The sequence below is a fragment of the Opisthorchis viverrini genome (genome assembly GCF_000715545.1).
Source record: "Opisthorchis viverrini unplaced genomic scaffold opera_v5_227, whole genome shotgun sequence".
Lineage (NCBI taxonomy): Eukaryota > Metazoa > Platyhelminthes > Trematoda > Opisthorchiida > Opisthorchiidae > Opisthorchis > Opisthorchis viverrini.
The window spans coordinates 204,514-220,839 of record NW_008751884.1 but is presented as its reverse complement, the minus strand read 5'-3'; the positions used below and the strand labels follow the sequence as shown (position 1 = coordinate 220,839).

General features: G+C 42.0%; 1 protein-coding gene across 1 annotated transcript in view; it reads left to right on the top strand.

The window, feature by feature from the left end:
- Positions 1-3,203: 3,203 nt before the first annotated feature.
- The window catches only part of T265_08602 (hypothetical protein), a gene marked incomplete at both ends in the record, with an annotated part of 29,772 nt that continues 16,649 nt past the window's right edge, over positions 3,204-16,326 (top strand). The window contains 4 exons of the mRNA XM_009174457.1: positions 3,204-3,302; positions 12,355-12,500; positions 13,201-13,303; positions 14,160-14,290. Coding sequence (XP_009172721.1) covers positions 3,261-3,302; positions 12,355-12,500; positions 13,201-13,303; positions 14,160-14,290 — 422 coding nt within the window. The remainder of the gene's footprint in view (positions 3,303-12,354; positions 12,501-13,200; positions 13,304-14,159; positions 14,291-16,326) is intronic.

Below are 16,326 nucleotides of genomic sequence, written 5' to 3'. Positions count from 1 at the left end.
ATGTGAAACATAATGTGACTGCGTAAGTAAAAGCAAACATCACCTATAACACTTAGTTAATGTCCTAGTCCGACGCTTGTACAACGTACATGACTTTATCGGACAGTTAGTATCATGGCCTCTATGCATGGAATTTGCTTCAGGCTTAACGCAATTAGCTTAAGCAGGTGTCGGATCCGTATGATAGTCATTGATGAATAGCAGATATATTTTGGATAGCAAGCAACAATACCCTCGTCAAGCATAAAATCATCCATTTTGAGCCAGAAATTCCTCTCACATTATGGAAAGCTTTCCCCATTGGGGAACAGCACAACAAAAAATTGTTTGTTTACATAATTTCGTCCTCATGGTGATCTTTGAATTTAGTATTGTAAACCGACAGGTTAAGTAATCAAATAGTCGCTCGGATTTAGCTCACTTTGGGTGCATGAGAACGGAGGTATTGCCAGGTTTGCCAAGCGTAGAGAGGAGCAGCAGTTCCAACCACGGACCTCCGACCAGTAAGACTTATTCTTATTACACCAGCCTTAAACCGGTTCGATGTCACTCGGAAAGTTTTCACCTATTCACACCGGATAATGCATGCGTTTTGAATAAGAACATTCTAGTGAAGGTGGACTTCTGCTTGCTTAGACCGATATAGAGAGAACCGAATCAATCAAGAGTGACTGAACATCCGCTGGGATACAATCGATTAGCATTGGTTAGGAACGATAAAATTTATGTAAGTTTAGTCGAACACCTGAAGCTGAAAAGTAATTGTGGCTCAATGTGTGTTGAAGACACCGCCATATACAAAGCATAGGTTTGAAAATACGATTTCCGGTTGCACATGGATAGGATACATGGAAGTCTAATTTGGATTTCACAGTCCCTCATAAAAGAATTTTTAAGGAAAAAAGCGCGCCCAGCATCAAGATGGCATAATACTGGGCCGTTCATTTTCATAGGGAATTACCCGCAAGGTTTCCTGAAAACTCTGTTAGCCACTACAGGTTTAGTCCTTCCTGAGGATCATCAGGTAGGGTGATCACCAAGAATCCACCAACTTTATATTCCTCTTGAACTTCTCGTCAGTATAACAGCTATTTTTTCACAGGAGGCTCACCTGGGACTCAGCTGGGTCGCAACTGAGTGTCATACACAAAGGTCACCACATTATAAACGATAAACGGATGAAATTTCAAATTTATCTGAGGATACGCATAGTAAACGGGCGCCGTGAAATTGGTGTGAACCACTCAGGTAGTCCGTCATCAAAAAAATTGCTTGATTAGTGCACACTTGGGGCACATATCGTCTGCATCGTTTCTGTTAATAATGAAATATGTTACCTAGTTTGTCAGAATGACATTGAGCAGTTTCACAGATCACCTGTAATAAGAAGACAGTATACAAGCCACAAAATCATGGGATTTCTACAAATATTTCTCGAAAATGAAAAATGAAGAAAAACGCCTTACAAGGTCTGGTCATAACTTACTGATATGGCAGTGTGAAACTTACTCTTCCACAACTGCGGAAACAAGCAAATGCGTCGCTCTGCAGAACCGGGAAAGCCGTATCGGCGAATAAGTTCCGGAAACTAGTAGTGATGAATTGGGAATAACGTCATACTAACTTCAAATGCAAAATTCCATTTAGGATCGAAAACGACTTTTACTGAGAGCTAATCATATATCATAGTCATATTAACTCGATTTCTGTCCTGGCAATAATGCAAGAAGGGTTCTCTTCATTTCAGAAGTGCTTGGTAAACAATCGGTAGTTTTTAACCAGGCAACTTTTCGCCTTGACACGAAAACCTGATCAGGCGAAGTGACCGGGTAACCAGGTTGGCCAGGTTTAGGGGCAGACAGAGAACCAATCAGACTAGAACACTATATCAGTATTGAATGTCAGTTAAAGGGTATTGTCAGTTTGTGCGTTTGCCTAAAGGGGTTGGGGGAATTTTCAAACTATTTTCGATTGATTTCGGACCCTCAATCTTCCGGTCCAATGTTCCTCAATTGATTATTCAGTCTGATTACTACTGGTGGATTTATTTTATCTGTGTGGCCTTTTAAGTGCAACGGGAAAAAACGTTTTTGAAGAAGACGTGAAAAGTTCGGTGTGATTGAGTGCACTTCTTCTGTTGATGACCCTTGTTTCTGACTGCGCGTCAATTTGTGTCAGATCCAATGATGGCGAACTGTTCTCCACACTGTTTTATTAATACTGGGATACTTGACGACTTCCATCGCCTCGGCCACCATTTCATGTGAGGTGAACCGTTGTTCTCACCTCAAAACCTCAACTCTTTCTAAATCTGTTCCATTTCCACTGCATGTTTCGCCATTGCTGGGTTTTTCAGTAATGCTCCGTGTTCATCTGCTTTTCTCATCCACCTGTTTATCGTTCTTTTGCGCTCTCCGATTCTGATGTGAAGTTCCCTGGACATCCGTCCCATGTGTATCTTAGTGCAATCGTTGCATTTGCCACCTGTCGTCCTTTGCGCTCTCCGATTCTGATGTGAAGTTCCCTGGACATCCGTCCCATGTGTATCTTAGTGCAATCGTTGCATTTGGTTTTGTAAATTCAGCTACTATTGTTTATAACCACTTTCATGTCTCAAGCATGCGCTGCGAAAATCATCGACAACGGTAGTATAGCAATGCGCTTCCTTTCAGAAGGACCCTCAGTAAACTCAGGAGGTGAACATGTGTTCGTCATGAGGAACATTCAATATGCAAAAGGCACTGAAGATGAATGCTTCAGGGATGTTAATTTTTTAGGGAGATAACCCTAGAAAGGATTGTTAACACTGCACAACAATGTTTCAGTTAACTATTCTGCCTGGTGCACATATGTCTGTCCATCCTGTTCATTGCCAGTTTTCCTGTCAGAAAACGCTCCATCTCAGATTGATTTATCTGGGTATCGGTCATGTCTGTCCATGGTTAAATCCACTATGGTGTTAAACTTTACTAGCAGTTTAGTTCTACCCATATGTCCAATCCTCATCCGACTACGTTGTTTTATTAAGCTTTCACTATCAGAATAGGCTATTGTTGCCAGGCCTCGCTTTCATTGTGCACAGGTGCACCGACCAGATGTGGAAACGATTGGATGGGCAGTATATGGGTGCTGTCATTGGTTCAGCCGATCAGACTTTTCTGAACCAGAAATTGTGGGGCACGCAAAACCGACGCATTAATGGTCACAGATGGATTAGCGTGTGGTAGATCGGCAAATATTCGATAAATCATTGCAGTGAAATGAACGTGGTCATAATCCTATGCCTGTTGTTATCGGCCAGAGTGAGTTAAACTTCCGAGCACTGTTAGCTAGATTCAATTATATCAGCTTCTTCTAGTGTATCGTTTGAATTGCTAAATACTAAAACATGCAATGCCATTCAGGTACGCACTGTTCTCATTCTCATTTTTATGAAAATTTTCCTGCGATATGCTGTGCTCTTGTCTGTCTTAGTTACTCTTTGGTATTGTACCTTTGAAGTCCAGGCTAACCAAATTATCATCATATCACTGCTGTTATGTCTCCAATGATTCCTAAAGTCGATTCCGGAGACGTTCATTCAATTTCATGTGAACTTCCTTCTTTTTAATCTGAATGGATGGCTTCTGGGTTGGTTCCGATCATCTTCCAGTTCATATCCTTACTTTGGTTTCTTGAGTAACGTGGGTGAAAACTAATATTTTATTTGTTTGAATTACGTGTCACTGAAAAAAGGGAGGCGTAAAAATGAGGAGACTTCCTAATCACTTGAAAGTTCAAACTGCTCTGTGTAGCTATTTAGAATACTACCTCATGCTGTGCTAGAAGTTAATAGCAGATGCGGTGTCAAATATCCCGCGGGGATCATGATGGTGACTAGGAGGCTAATTAAACTAATAGCAAAACCGTTTGATTCTTAACTCCTATGTCCTGTTTCCCTTTGATTTCGTACGTAACATAGAAATGGCGGTCAAATGTCACATCTGAGGGCAAAGCAGCATATCACAGGTCTCACCACATAGAAGATTTGGACATCGTTTTGCGAACCTCAAAAATAGTTGGGTTGTTTGACCTTGACTGCCGTTAATTAGGTGAATAACTGAATGGAGCATTGCCACGCTGGCCCAACAGGATTTTTCATATTGAGGGGCAATGACTGAAACAACGATATTCATCCATGTTCCAGTTGCATGAAGTTTTTCATACTAGACTCACAAATATACCTGAGATAGGCTTCCACCCCCCCCCCCACTCCTAATTCAACGGGCGTGATTTTCACTAATCCAAAATCAGTGTATGAGTTCACGGATTAGTTTGAAACTGTGACAACTTGCAGGTCTGATTATGACACAGCTTTCTGGATCTATTTTTATTTCACTAAAGAGCAACTCGTCCTGAATTCCTATAGGCGATATCAGAATTTTCACCTGGTTTTATAAAGCTACATTAGTGAGCTATTCAGACGGCCGTATAGAATCTGTTCAAGTTTTCCCACTTATCCAATTTTTTACCTAACCGTGCTTATTGAAATGTCAGTTTGCCTTACATAATTTTCTTAGTACATGGAATTTCGAAACCTTCATTGGTGATTGAGGTTTCCAGAATTCTGAATAATGGTCTAATGCCTAAGTAAACTAGGAAAGAGTTGTAAATGATATGTAGTGTGGACTTTCAACACCACCGTTCATAACACAAGCTCCAACCACCTTCTCAATAGAAGCAGCGGAAACAGACTCCTTCGGTAAATAGATGGACCTGAACTCTATGCTGATATATGGGTGCGTCTTCCAAACTATTAACTTGATATCCACAGTTTTTACTGGTAAAGCGAGCAGTTTTGAAAAAGTGTGGGACGTCTGGGGAGGTAGAGGCTACCTTTTCAAGTATGGAAAATTCTGGAGACATATGAGAATGTGCTGCGAGTTACCTGGGTAATGGACTTTGTTTGAATAAGTTTGTTGTAGGCCTTCAGGATCAGTTCTCACAAAATTGGCCGCATGATTTTTGTGACAGACTTTCTTGATCACGCTTTTCGATGAGTCCAATTTCGCAGAAGATGTTGTTTGCACCAAAAGTGGATATAGGAAATGTTTGAGAGTGATTTGAAAGCTTTCTCTCCGTTTTTGATTCTATTCCCATGTATTCATGGGTGGCATTCAGTGATTGCTTGAAATGATACTTCAATGACTTGGACACTGATTAAGATTGTCAAAAAGCCTAAACTAAACACAGGTGCATATATCTATAACCGTTTTAGTAACCCAACATTTTCGTTTTCAGCATTTTTTGCTAGCCGCAAGTGCACATCCATCAATTATGATGTCTTAGGTATCTGGTTCGTCAAACTTCTGCATCAACTTCCGCATCATCCTCTGTTCATCTAGAATCAGGGCATCGACCTCCAATGGTGATCATTCTGCCACACATGCAATCCAGACCACCTATGCACCAGTTGGCCTCAAATCTAGTTGAGGCAATTTTTGACAGTGTTTCGTGAGCTATAACTAGGATCAAACGTTTGTTTTTAATTACCAGGTACAGCGAGAGTGAACATCATTGTATCATCCTTTTCTGTCCTGTTTCGTCAAATCAACCCAACATTATGTGTTGTGCCATTCTTTTGATTGCGTTGTTTAGTCTTCTATCATTATGAGTATAAAAAATACGAACCAAACGCAAAAACACTCCGTGGAATGTAAGAAGTATGATAGTGCCTGAGGCAAACGTACACTATAGCTTCCCAAAACCATTTACTTGTCACCTAATACTTTCATTTCATATGCGTTGCCAAACCAAACTCTGGGCTGAATTGTCAAGCTTGTGCTTAAACATTTGCGAATGTGACAGATCTTAGAAAGAGCTCGATGGGTGTTGTTCCAAAGATATTTTTTGTCTTGTATTCTTGTAGCCCGTTAGCTTTGTACTCCGTGGTCTTTGGTCTTCAACAATGATCCTTTTCCTTTCAGGGGTACCAGTTCCATTCGCAATGAATGGAGAAATAAAGTGCAAGAGATTACCTGTTTTATATCCCTCTATGATCAGGAAATGATCATATAGGTGAATCATTCCCTATCTCGTTTTTCAGGGAGACATAGCCAACAACATTGTTGGGTTCTCGTTAATTTTACATTTAGAACTGGGAAGTTTGCTGAAAATTGATTGCCGTAAAGGGGCCGCATTTCTTCAGTGCTTACTGATGGTAACTGAGTCTATTAAGTTAGCCTTTGGGTAACGTTCTCACCCTGCTACCTTCCGTGGTATTTCGAGCAAGTCTTGGCTATAAAGGTGAAATTCAAATATTCCTGTCTCAACTCACATTTCCTCCTTTTAGTTACGCTGTTCTCAATCATATGTTCACCATTTATAATGAAGTCGTAATTGGATTTTACTCAGTATTTAGGCGTGAACAAACCGGATGTGAACTTCCTCATGTTAGCCCTGAATCAGCAAAAAATAACAAATTATGCTTTTCAGTCGACACGGGCTGAAATAAGACATTTGAAACTGATTATTTCTCCCTTGAACATTTATAGTCAGTTTCATAAAGCCCGTATAAAATTACCTTAGACAAGGGCAAACTAGGGGAAATAATCTGGTATTTATTTCTAGTTATTTGTTCTCTACTCACTACACAGGATAACAAAAATATCATTTGGAATAAGAATGCGATACTTGGCCTCTGCGGCGAAAATCTAGTTTACTCATATTCGGGGATACATCACTAGAACAGTATTTTGACTGCATCAAGTAAATTTTATACAGAAAGAAACGCTGGAGTAACCTGGTTATTTAGTTAGTTAGTTACGTACGAGAAAAATAGCATGTGATTGTGCAACAGTGTGATTTCCGTAATACCGCTCCACCCGTTTCCGCATCCGGTCTTCCACAAGCTTCATCAACTGAGTTGTGCATTCCAGCAAATCAGACACTCTTCTGTTTGCGCGTACATGTCCCTAGTCAGAGTGAACTCACCGCAATTTAAACCACAATTCTCATACTTTTCAGGTATCAAGTTTACTAGTCACAGTTGTTGGCTCGTAGCTCTACTGCATTAGGTCTACTTGCTTTCAAAGGTGTAAACGAGAAGACACATTTTAATGACATTTCTCGTGGCGTCAGTTCATTTACCATCATTTGCTCTTACCATCCTAAGCAGCGTACTTCCTCTCATTGTCAATGAAACCAGCGAATGGAACACCATCGATAAAATTACCAAGCTCTCGTTGTAATGACTGGCATCCCTCCAGTATGGTAATGTTTTCGTGATTCAAGTTTTTAATCTGAGGACAATTTTTGCTGGATGGAGACTGGACCTTACCATTTTGTGACGATTTGCCTGCCTCCGCGACCTGTTGAGCAATACTGTCTATGCGGCACTCGCACAGCCCCTGATATCAGTTTGATCAGTCATTAGAGTTATGACCAAACAGTTTCCTGGCCCTCCAGGTTGAGGGCCGGAATACTCACTTTTTTATGAAAATGTCATTTGCCGCCAATCACCGCTGTCTTGCGGTCAGGCTTTTGAGTCAGAGGCCTTGATCGAGGACTTTATTTACCCTCATGATAATGTCCAGGTGCACCAGGTCCCAGCACACCTATCACCAAGAACTGCACATGCACAACTAGTCTAACTTCACACCCGCCGTCCCTTGGTGCTATCACCCAGGCCGCCTTGCTTGTTGCCTATAAAATGGCTGTCGAACGAAAACAGGCTACTACTGACGCTTCCTTTCTTTCGCTTCCACACTTTTTACTATCCCTTTCCCCACCTCATTACTAATATTCTCCTTTTGGGCCAATCAGTTAAGACTGCTAACCCCATTCGTCTTGCATCGGTTTTTGCAGCAACATCTGTGCATCGCTGACCTTCTCAGACCGCTCAAAATACATTTTCAAGCCACGATGCGCGGTCTTTCTGGTTGTTTTTAAAGTTCGTACTCTGAAGCAAGCAGGGAAACAAGCTTATTCTGCGGTCACACTGTATGATCTATGTATCAGAAACATAGTGTTTGAGCTCATGCCTCATCACACTCAACTCGCTTCCGGCTGCGCGCATCTGGCGGCCCAGAGGCTGCTGCGACAGTACGTGCAGGGTTCCGTATCGACCGAAATTACCGAACGGAAAGATCCTTGCTTAAGTGGATAACCGTTGGTAGTCGCTATCATGTGGTTCGCCTGGCAACGTCTGTGAAGGAGTCTCACAAGCAGGAGGTTGTTTAATGTCTGTTTGTTGTGTCTGCTTATGCACCAACTTACTGCAGATCTGATACCACCCAAGGAAAGTTTTATCACTCCCTGAATGTCTTGTAGCAGCGAGCAAAAAGCTCGTTGTCGTTACAGGAGGCATGAATATTTGGAGAATCTGAGACTTAACTGGATGCTTGACACGGATTAGAATCAGTAAGTATGGACAATGGTGAACAATTGTTTCAGGTGTGGGCTGACGGCAGACCGTTTTTATGCAGTACTTCTGAAATGGGCGAAGTCGTCTTCCAACGGCATGCCGGCTACGAACTCGAATTAATCACTTTGCCATCAGCTACTGATCGCGCGGATGAATAATGGATAGCCGCTCCTTTAGGAGTGTATTTGTGGATTCTGAGCACCGGCTCCTTCGGAGTCATTTCTCCCTGCGTTTTCCAGGGTCGAGTAAGGTGCGGCCTGGCAACTGAGGGACTGGTAGACCCTGATGTTAGACGAGTTCACCATAATCGTCTTATGAAATCTCCTCCAGATGTCCCACTATCAGACGTAAATTTACACTAGAACGACACTGCCACCGCCTTGCACAGTGCTTGGAGTTTTCCCTGTTGCACGACGCTACCAATCAAACTCACATAGAACAGCAGCACTGCTTGAATCTAGAAAAACATAATTTGGCTTGACGAATTATGAGAAGTCAAGTGAAAGTGAGTGGACGCGGCGAGTGTGAAATCGAATAGACACGGAAAGCTAAGGGAATGCAAAAGGCACAGCAAGTCTGGAACCCACAAAGTTTATTTCAGCTGATCCGTGCAACCGGCCCCCATAAATATTCGAGAATAAAGATGAACGCCTTGACCGGTGGGCAAAACAGTTCTAACAGCAATTTCCATGGCTACCCATTGACATTCATCTGAATTCCACAGGAAACCTAAAACCCTGAAGGATAAATCTGGAATCCTCTACGGCCTCGAAGATTTATTTCCCTCAAGCTCCACCCAGGTGTTGTTCCATATGGCTCAAAACCCGAAGTTCTCATCTAATACATGCTTGATATGTTTGCCTGTATTTGGGGGGAATAAGTGATAATAACCATTCTGAAAAATAGGCTAGCAGTGGGTGTAGTAATCATAGGGGCATCAGCTTGACCCAGGTCGTAACGAGACCATTGGCTTCAATTCTAATTTGTCGCTTTATGGTCGGTCGTAAAACACCGACTTGAGAACAGCAAAGGCGATTTCCGCCTGGTAGATGATGCATTGGCCCACACACCACAGTCCAGCAGGGGCTACAAAAACGTCATACGTATAAACGACCCACAATTTTAGTGTTTCTGGATTTCCAAGGCGCATTCGACTCAGCTGGCCGGTCCGGACATGTGAGGTTGAACGGAGATCTCTCTAAAATCTTTTCTACACAAAGTGGTGTCCACCATGGGTGCCCACTCTCTTCATTCCTATTTAATTTCGTGACCGACAAGAAAGTGAGACGAACGCCGGAAGCTTTTCAAAGCCGTGGTGTTCAGATATCATGTTTAGAAAGACTTTTTAATTTTGAATATGCAGACATTGTTCCCACCTTCGAAGAGGAGAAGGCGCAGGTGTATTAAGATGAACTGAACAAAGTAATCCCGTCCTGTGGACCCACAGATTTAAAGATCATGTCCCTGGACGTGCAGTGACTAAACTAGCCCCTTACAATCCACGGAGAGACTTGGAGTTGCGGAGCGTTTCACGTACTTTGGAAGTTGTATTGTAGTGTGACAGATCAGATCAATGCACGAATCTGCAAGGCTCGAGTCGCGTTTTCTAATTTAAGATGCCTATGGTGACATGGCGACAGTTTTTGTGAATCTCAAGTGACGTTCGTATCAGCCTAGAGTGTGGGTTTTGTTGTTTGGCTGTGAGACTTGGTCTGCAGAAAAAGTGGAAATAAGGCGCCTTCAGATGTTCGACAACCGGTGCGTCAGAACCATAGCCCGCATGGGTTGGTGTCGGTGAATCCATAACGAGTCGATTAGAAAGTGAGTGTTCAGTTATGCGACGGGGAATTCCTTTGGAGTATGTGTCCGAAACCAGAATCTCCGTTAGTTAGGCGATGTATTGCGGATGATGAACCATCGCTTGCCGAGGAATGTACTGTTTCTCACACTCCAGTTGTAGTTACGGGAGCAAATACGTGGCTAATCAGCAACCTGGTAGAGAGTATGAAAGAGATTAGGAAAAGTCTGTGAATTGTTCGTAGCACCCGCTTCCCAGGATAAAGAACGTGTGATCTACACTGCACCTGTTTGGAGACCCTGCACGGTATGTGATATCAACGGCGCTGTTGTTGTTAGATTGCCTGAATCAGCGTCTGGAGGTGTAAGTACTGCTGATTGATTGCGGTAAACTAGAACATAGTTCCTTCTCCGTCCCATTTCACTCTTTCCCACAGTAGGGCTTTCAACCAAGTCATGGTTATACGCCATCGAAACGTTATTACTGAACACTGTTGTTATGATATGGATGATGGTGATGACTTGATAGTGTCAGTGGCAGTATGGCGATATTGCTATGGCAAGATCCCCATGTTTTTCACAGTAAAACTGCCTCTGTATATTGCGTGATATAGATTTAAGGCCAAAGGATTACCGTCCCTGCTGCAAGCGGTCAACAACATACGCACTTTCAGTGCCAGCGCGTTTCAGACACACTTATGGCTTTGGTCATATGAACTGATAAATCTGTGTAACAGCAAAGCACGCGTGTATTTCCCCATGTTGAAGATGACGGCTTGTAACCAATTTCAGTAGAGCTAACCGTCATATATTTATTTCTGACATTGTTATATGGTAGAGATTTCTGATGAATTTCGGATGTTCTTTTTTGAAGACACAGTACATTCACATCCTGACATGTGTCCTGAAAGGTAGGAATGTTGTGCTTTGAAACTCACCTTTCGTAAAAGGTGGCTTCACAGTGATCTGTCGGTTATTCTTCTCCATGCGTGGCTGTCATGGTAAGAGCATCGTTCTGAAAAGAACCACTTATTTGAAAACACCAATACTTGCATGCTTCTACCTGACATGTTGCCTTGAAGTGTGGATTCACAAGGTAAGGTTTTCACGTCCTTTCTGGAATACATACTTTTCTGTGATGGTCTTGGAATAGGCATCCACTGAATCCATTATCTGATGGGAAATCCTCGGGTGTTACGGCAAAGTCATCGACTTACTGTCTATAATACCCATGCCTAGGTTCATTTAAAAGGCAGTTCGGAGACTGAGACACAGACGAAAGTAACCAGGTCTTTTGGTAATGTGAGTGCATCGTTTCCTATTGCATTGGTTTTGTACATACCGTTTTTCCGAATATGTATCAGAGTGTAGTTGTTTGTGACGAGCGGTATGCACACAGCTGAAACGACCGATCACCTCACGTGGTGTAGATATCGCGTTTTGTCCAAAGGCAGTTGGTTTAAAAGTACGATCTGTCTGGTGTGTCAAGGTAGCAGGAGATCTTCCTTGAGATAGTCGATGTGACTGACTAAAAATACATCTACACCTCTGTAGGATCGTGCATGTACGTACATATAGAGTGCCTGATCAATAATTCGCCAGAGTTGATATATTTCAGATATGGGGCACGGAAAACAAAAATAGGACATTTGGAAATATATAAATTAGGGCTGTAAATCAGTCAATCGCCTAGAAGTCGCTGTGTTTCATTATTCCTGTTGTTTGTTGGAAATTTTCCATTGAGAGTGCATTTCTGCGAAATAGAACAATACATTTAGTTTTCACAAAGGAAACTACTCACAAGGTTCAAGTAGAACATAAGGTTGACGGAAATTCGGGGGTTGCGTCTACCTGATGAGACCCAAGAAGGGTGAAACCGGTCATGGGCTGTCGAAGAGTTTTCAGCAACCGTGTGGGTAGTTTGCTAATGAAAATATACTGCAATATCTCAAATGTCATGCCAAATGAAACATGAGGCGGCCGGTGTGCAGCACTTTCAGTTGTAGAATATCATAAACGTGAAATTCGGTTGAGTCTGTCGTGAAAACCTGATTGATTTGCAAATGAGTGTATTTCTCGAATATACTTAGTTCTGAAGTTTAAGGTAAATGCTATGATTCCGCATCACAGTAGTCCTTCATCTCGTTTTTCAGGCTGAGGTCAAACTACTCTTGACTGTTCGCGATTATGAAAACAAAAACAATTTGGACAGTCGTCTTCGTAAATGCGAGGCATTGAGCTTTTTTGGCGATAACTGTGATCCAGTTTTCCAACTGACTGTGCACGTGACAAACAGTCGGTGAGTCATGCTGATTCGTGTCCCCAGCTCGCCCATGCTCATTCATTCCCACAAGGCTGGTGATTAAAAAGTTCAAAAGACAGTGCATGCCCATCAGTAATATATCTCCTTAACCGGTTGATTCTGAACAAAACATGCACTAAAAGCACACGTTACTACACCAATAAAACTTTCACATTACAACGGTCGTAATCTGAATAGTGACTGAGACACATCTTCATCAAATTCAATGGATTTTGTCTGAGGCTAGTCAGGTAACTCGTAATACGGAATCTTGATCTCATTCTATGAATAAAGTGTGCTTCCGCTGCAAAGGCAGGAAGGGCTGTACAAATGTTCTATTTCACGAAAGTCTGAAGAGCTTTGAGCCGCATCAATTTAACCAGTAATTGAGCTCTGTAGCATTCAGAAACTGATGGCTTAAATTTTACCCTTCATTCATTCATTTGTAATCTCAGCATCCACCTACGGTGACTGATCACCATTGAAATTAGGTTGTAGTCGATGCGGTGCAAACCGTCTTTCAGTTATGTTACACGTCAGGCGATTTGGTGTTATCCAACTCATCAGGTGTTGACGCCTCAGGGAGAACGTTCATCTAACTGATGAGATGTTTCTGTAGCCCCGCTGGTCTCAAAGCTCTACCAGTTCTTTATGTTCACCATAATTCATTTTCTAACTGACTGTTGATTTATTGCAGTAATGAACGTCATTTGTTGCTACGGAGAGAAGCCGGGCCATTTACAAACAAAAAGATTTTGAAGGAAGTCCTACAGACATCTTCAACGCAACGAGAATTCCCTGTGAGTTGAGGACCTAATTCAGATTTTACCCAAAAGCCATGCGATTTGTGTTTATGCTTTACACTTAGAGTACAGCATTTTACGAACTTGGAGTTTTACATGTCGCCCATGCACAATTTCTGGCATTTCTTCAGAGCTGTTTCCCGGTATTTGCCATTGTTAATGGGCGCACCGTCGCTGGCCATTCGGGACGGTAGTTCATTAGGAATTGGAAGCCGAAGTTTGGTTTTAAGGAAGTAGTATAAGTAATGCATTATTTCTCAGTATTCAGATCACTGACGGCCAGTTATCCGTGGTTCGATGACTGACTCAAAGTCTTTCCTCCCAATCAGATAACGCAACCCGATGAAGCCGATGTGTTAAAACGCATAGCTCGCAAGATTGGTGGAAGTGGTAAAGAGATATTGTTAATCCTTATATGGCAAAAACAAACACATCTAGTTAGTACAAAAAGGTAGAAAATGGAATGCGTGTCTATCTTATATGCACGTCTAGCTCAAACTAGAAATAGCCTATGGGCTCAATATCCACATTCACAAATGTTTAATCAGTGTGAAGTATACAGCGAAATTTGGTTTGAAAATACCTCAGTGACAGCTTGTTTATTACAGCATCCAATCGGCGCAGTGCCCATTTCTTCTGTTTGGCATGGGCAAATCTAAAACAGGTAGCGTTGTTGAACTACCTTTGCCAAAGGTTGCGTCACTGATTTGTCAATAATGTCATGTCAATATGGCATTATTCTCACGGTAAAAAATAACTCTGCAGAGGAGAAAAAGCGTGATAGTGAAGCACGTGTTGGAATTTGGCAACTAATAATCTTTAATTCTGTGTTATCTTCTGGCAACTTTTTCAGAGTGTAATAGAAATTGCTCTGGATATCCATGACAATGATGCGGATGAAGATCAACTTATTGCCCGTTTCCGTCGAATAATTCCTCTACTCAGAACCGGCCAGTTAGACTTGCAAATGGGATCGGACGTAAAGTAAGTCTTTACGGCATGTGCTGTTATGCTGTTGTGTCCGTGAGTCACCTTAGGAAATTTCATACCTGAAGACTTGTTTATTAGGTTTATACGACTAGCACTACCTCAAGATTAGTTGCCAGTAAAACATACATTTTTGTATTCTGCTTACTATACTTTGCGCTGTAGGTGACTGCTTTCACTTTAGACAGCACTGAGGTCAAATTTTTGCTTACATCTCAGATGAAACAGGCTTATTTGAAAGGCAAACGCCATATTTTGGAGACTTATTTACTCTCAAACTAAGCTATTCGTTTTCGGAGGCGAAATGAACCCCTATTAATGTTCGTAATAAGTACGTCCAGACTAATGGCTAGCTTATATTAAACTTGGTGTGAGCATCTGGAGATTACGAGCTTGAAACGCTTAACCAAAGTAACATTCTTCCAATAACTGATGAGGTCCAAGCGGGACAAGGGAGGTCAATAAACTGAGATTTTCTGAATACATTCACGCCTTTGTTAAAGGATGCCCTCTAAGGCTACTGCACATATCCTTGACAATAAAGGTTGCACTGCTGTATTAGTGGAATCTACTGCCACAGCTTTTATGAAAAAACTCGAGGAATACGCTTAGCGAGCTGACGGTGTGCGCAGTGCTTTTGGATTCCAAGTCGTAGGGCTGAACCCGTTTATTGCGAAAACCAATGAACTAGTTGCCGATCTGTTATCCAATCTCGAAGACCATACACCACGGTGTAGAAGTGGACACTACAGATACGAATAACTAATCAGTATTATCTTACCTGCACTTGTGGCTCAGGATTTGCCGCTAATCATCAAAAGTAAGCATTGGACACAGTGGGAGTAAGCTTTGATAGAAGCAAGACGTCGGAAGATGTAAAATGGGTACCTTATCACCTGCTCTCCGTGAGGGTGCAGGTCAACTTTTAAAGCTGCGCGAGTTCCGTCGGTGATTTCTGTTGAACTACTTATTCACAAGTGATCTGATAATTTCTTTCGGTAGGCAGTACATTTGTCAGTGAATTTCTCTCCACTCTATTCAGTGACATTTTAGCTTTCTTGTGGTTAACTAAAAAACTTTCTTTCTTAAAAAGATTACAAAGTAATTCTGGTTGCCACTCCGAGCTTTCCAAACGAAACTTATTTCTTGTTTCTTCAGTGCCTATTAGGCATTCTCAACCCCAGACAATGATTCTGTTCTGTTTTCTTTAATCTCATCCGTAACTTACATTTACCAGCACATACAACTGAGCCAATGTCCATTGACTCGAGAGTGATCAGTACTACTAGCCAATATGATGCTGCGTTTTAGAAACCAGTGTGCCACTGTTAGTTAATTACTGTTGATGCCACTAGATTACACGACCTCGAGCTTGGGAACGGCCGGCAACTTCTGCATCTTCTTGATACGTCGTACCTAGTACAATCAGATTTTGCCCATTTGGGTTAAATTGCGCTAAAAGTAGATGACTTAGCATTCATTCATTTCGAATTGTATGGGCTGAAATTTCAAATACGTACCTTTTAAACCTTTTTCAACCGTATGCCGGTGACTTGCGTTTGATGTTAGGGTTTAGTACCTCACTTTTTAGGTGTAATCTGGCATGACCGCATGACGCACCTTGCAGTTCCACATCCGGTAAAGGCTGCAGTCACCCTGTGGCAAAATACCAAATGCTGCCTGTCAAACGCATTTGCTGCCACAAGCATTCAGACTGAGTATTTTAAATGCCAGGCCCATTCATGTTCATCAGGTCTGATCGAAGATAACATCAATAAAAAACAAGGTTATCTTTCCTAGGTAGTACTATATGAAACAGTTCCAGCATTTATGGGGCAGACCAAATAGCTTTTGTTCGTTTAGTTGTCCGAAAGGCATTATACGAACCGTCTCGTTTGTGCAATACGGTTCAGCGTTACAGTGTCCGACAATCTTAACAATAATCCACACCCATTAAAAAGGTAACTTGGGTAACTTTCCCGGATCCTTTCCCGCAGCAAACGACTTCTTTCAATCTGTAGTCAGTTCAGGCA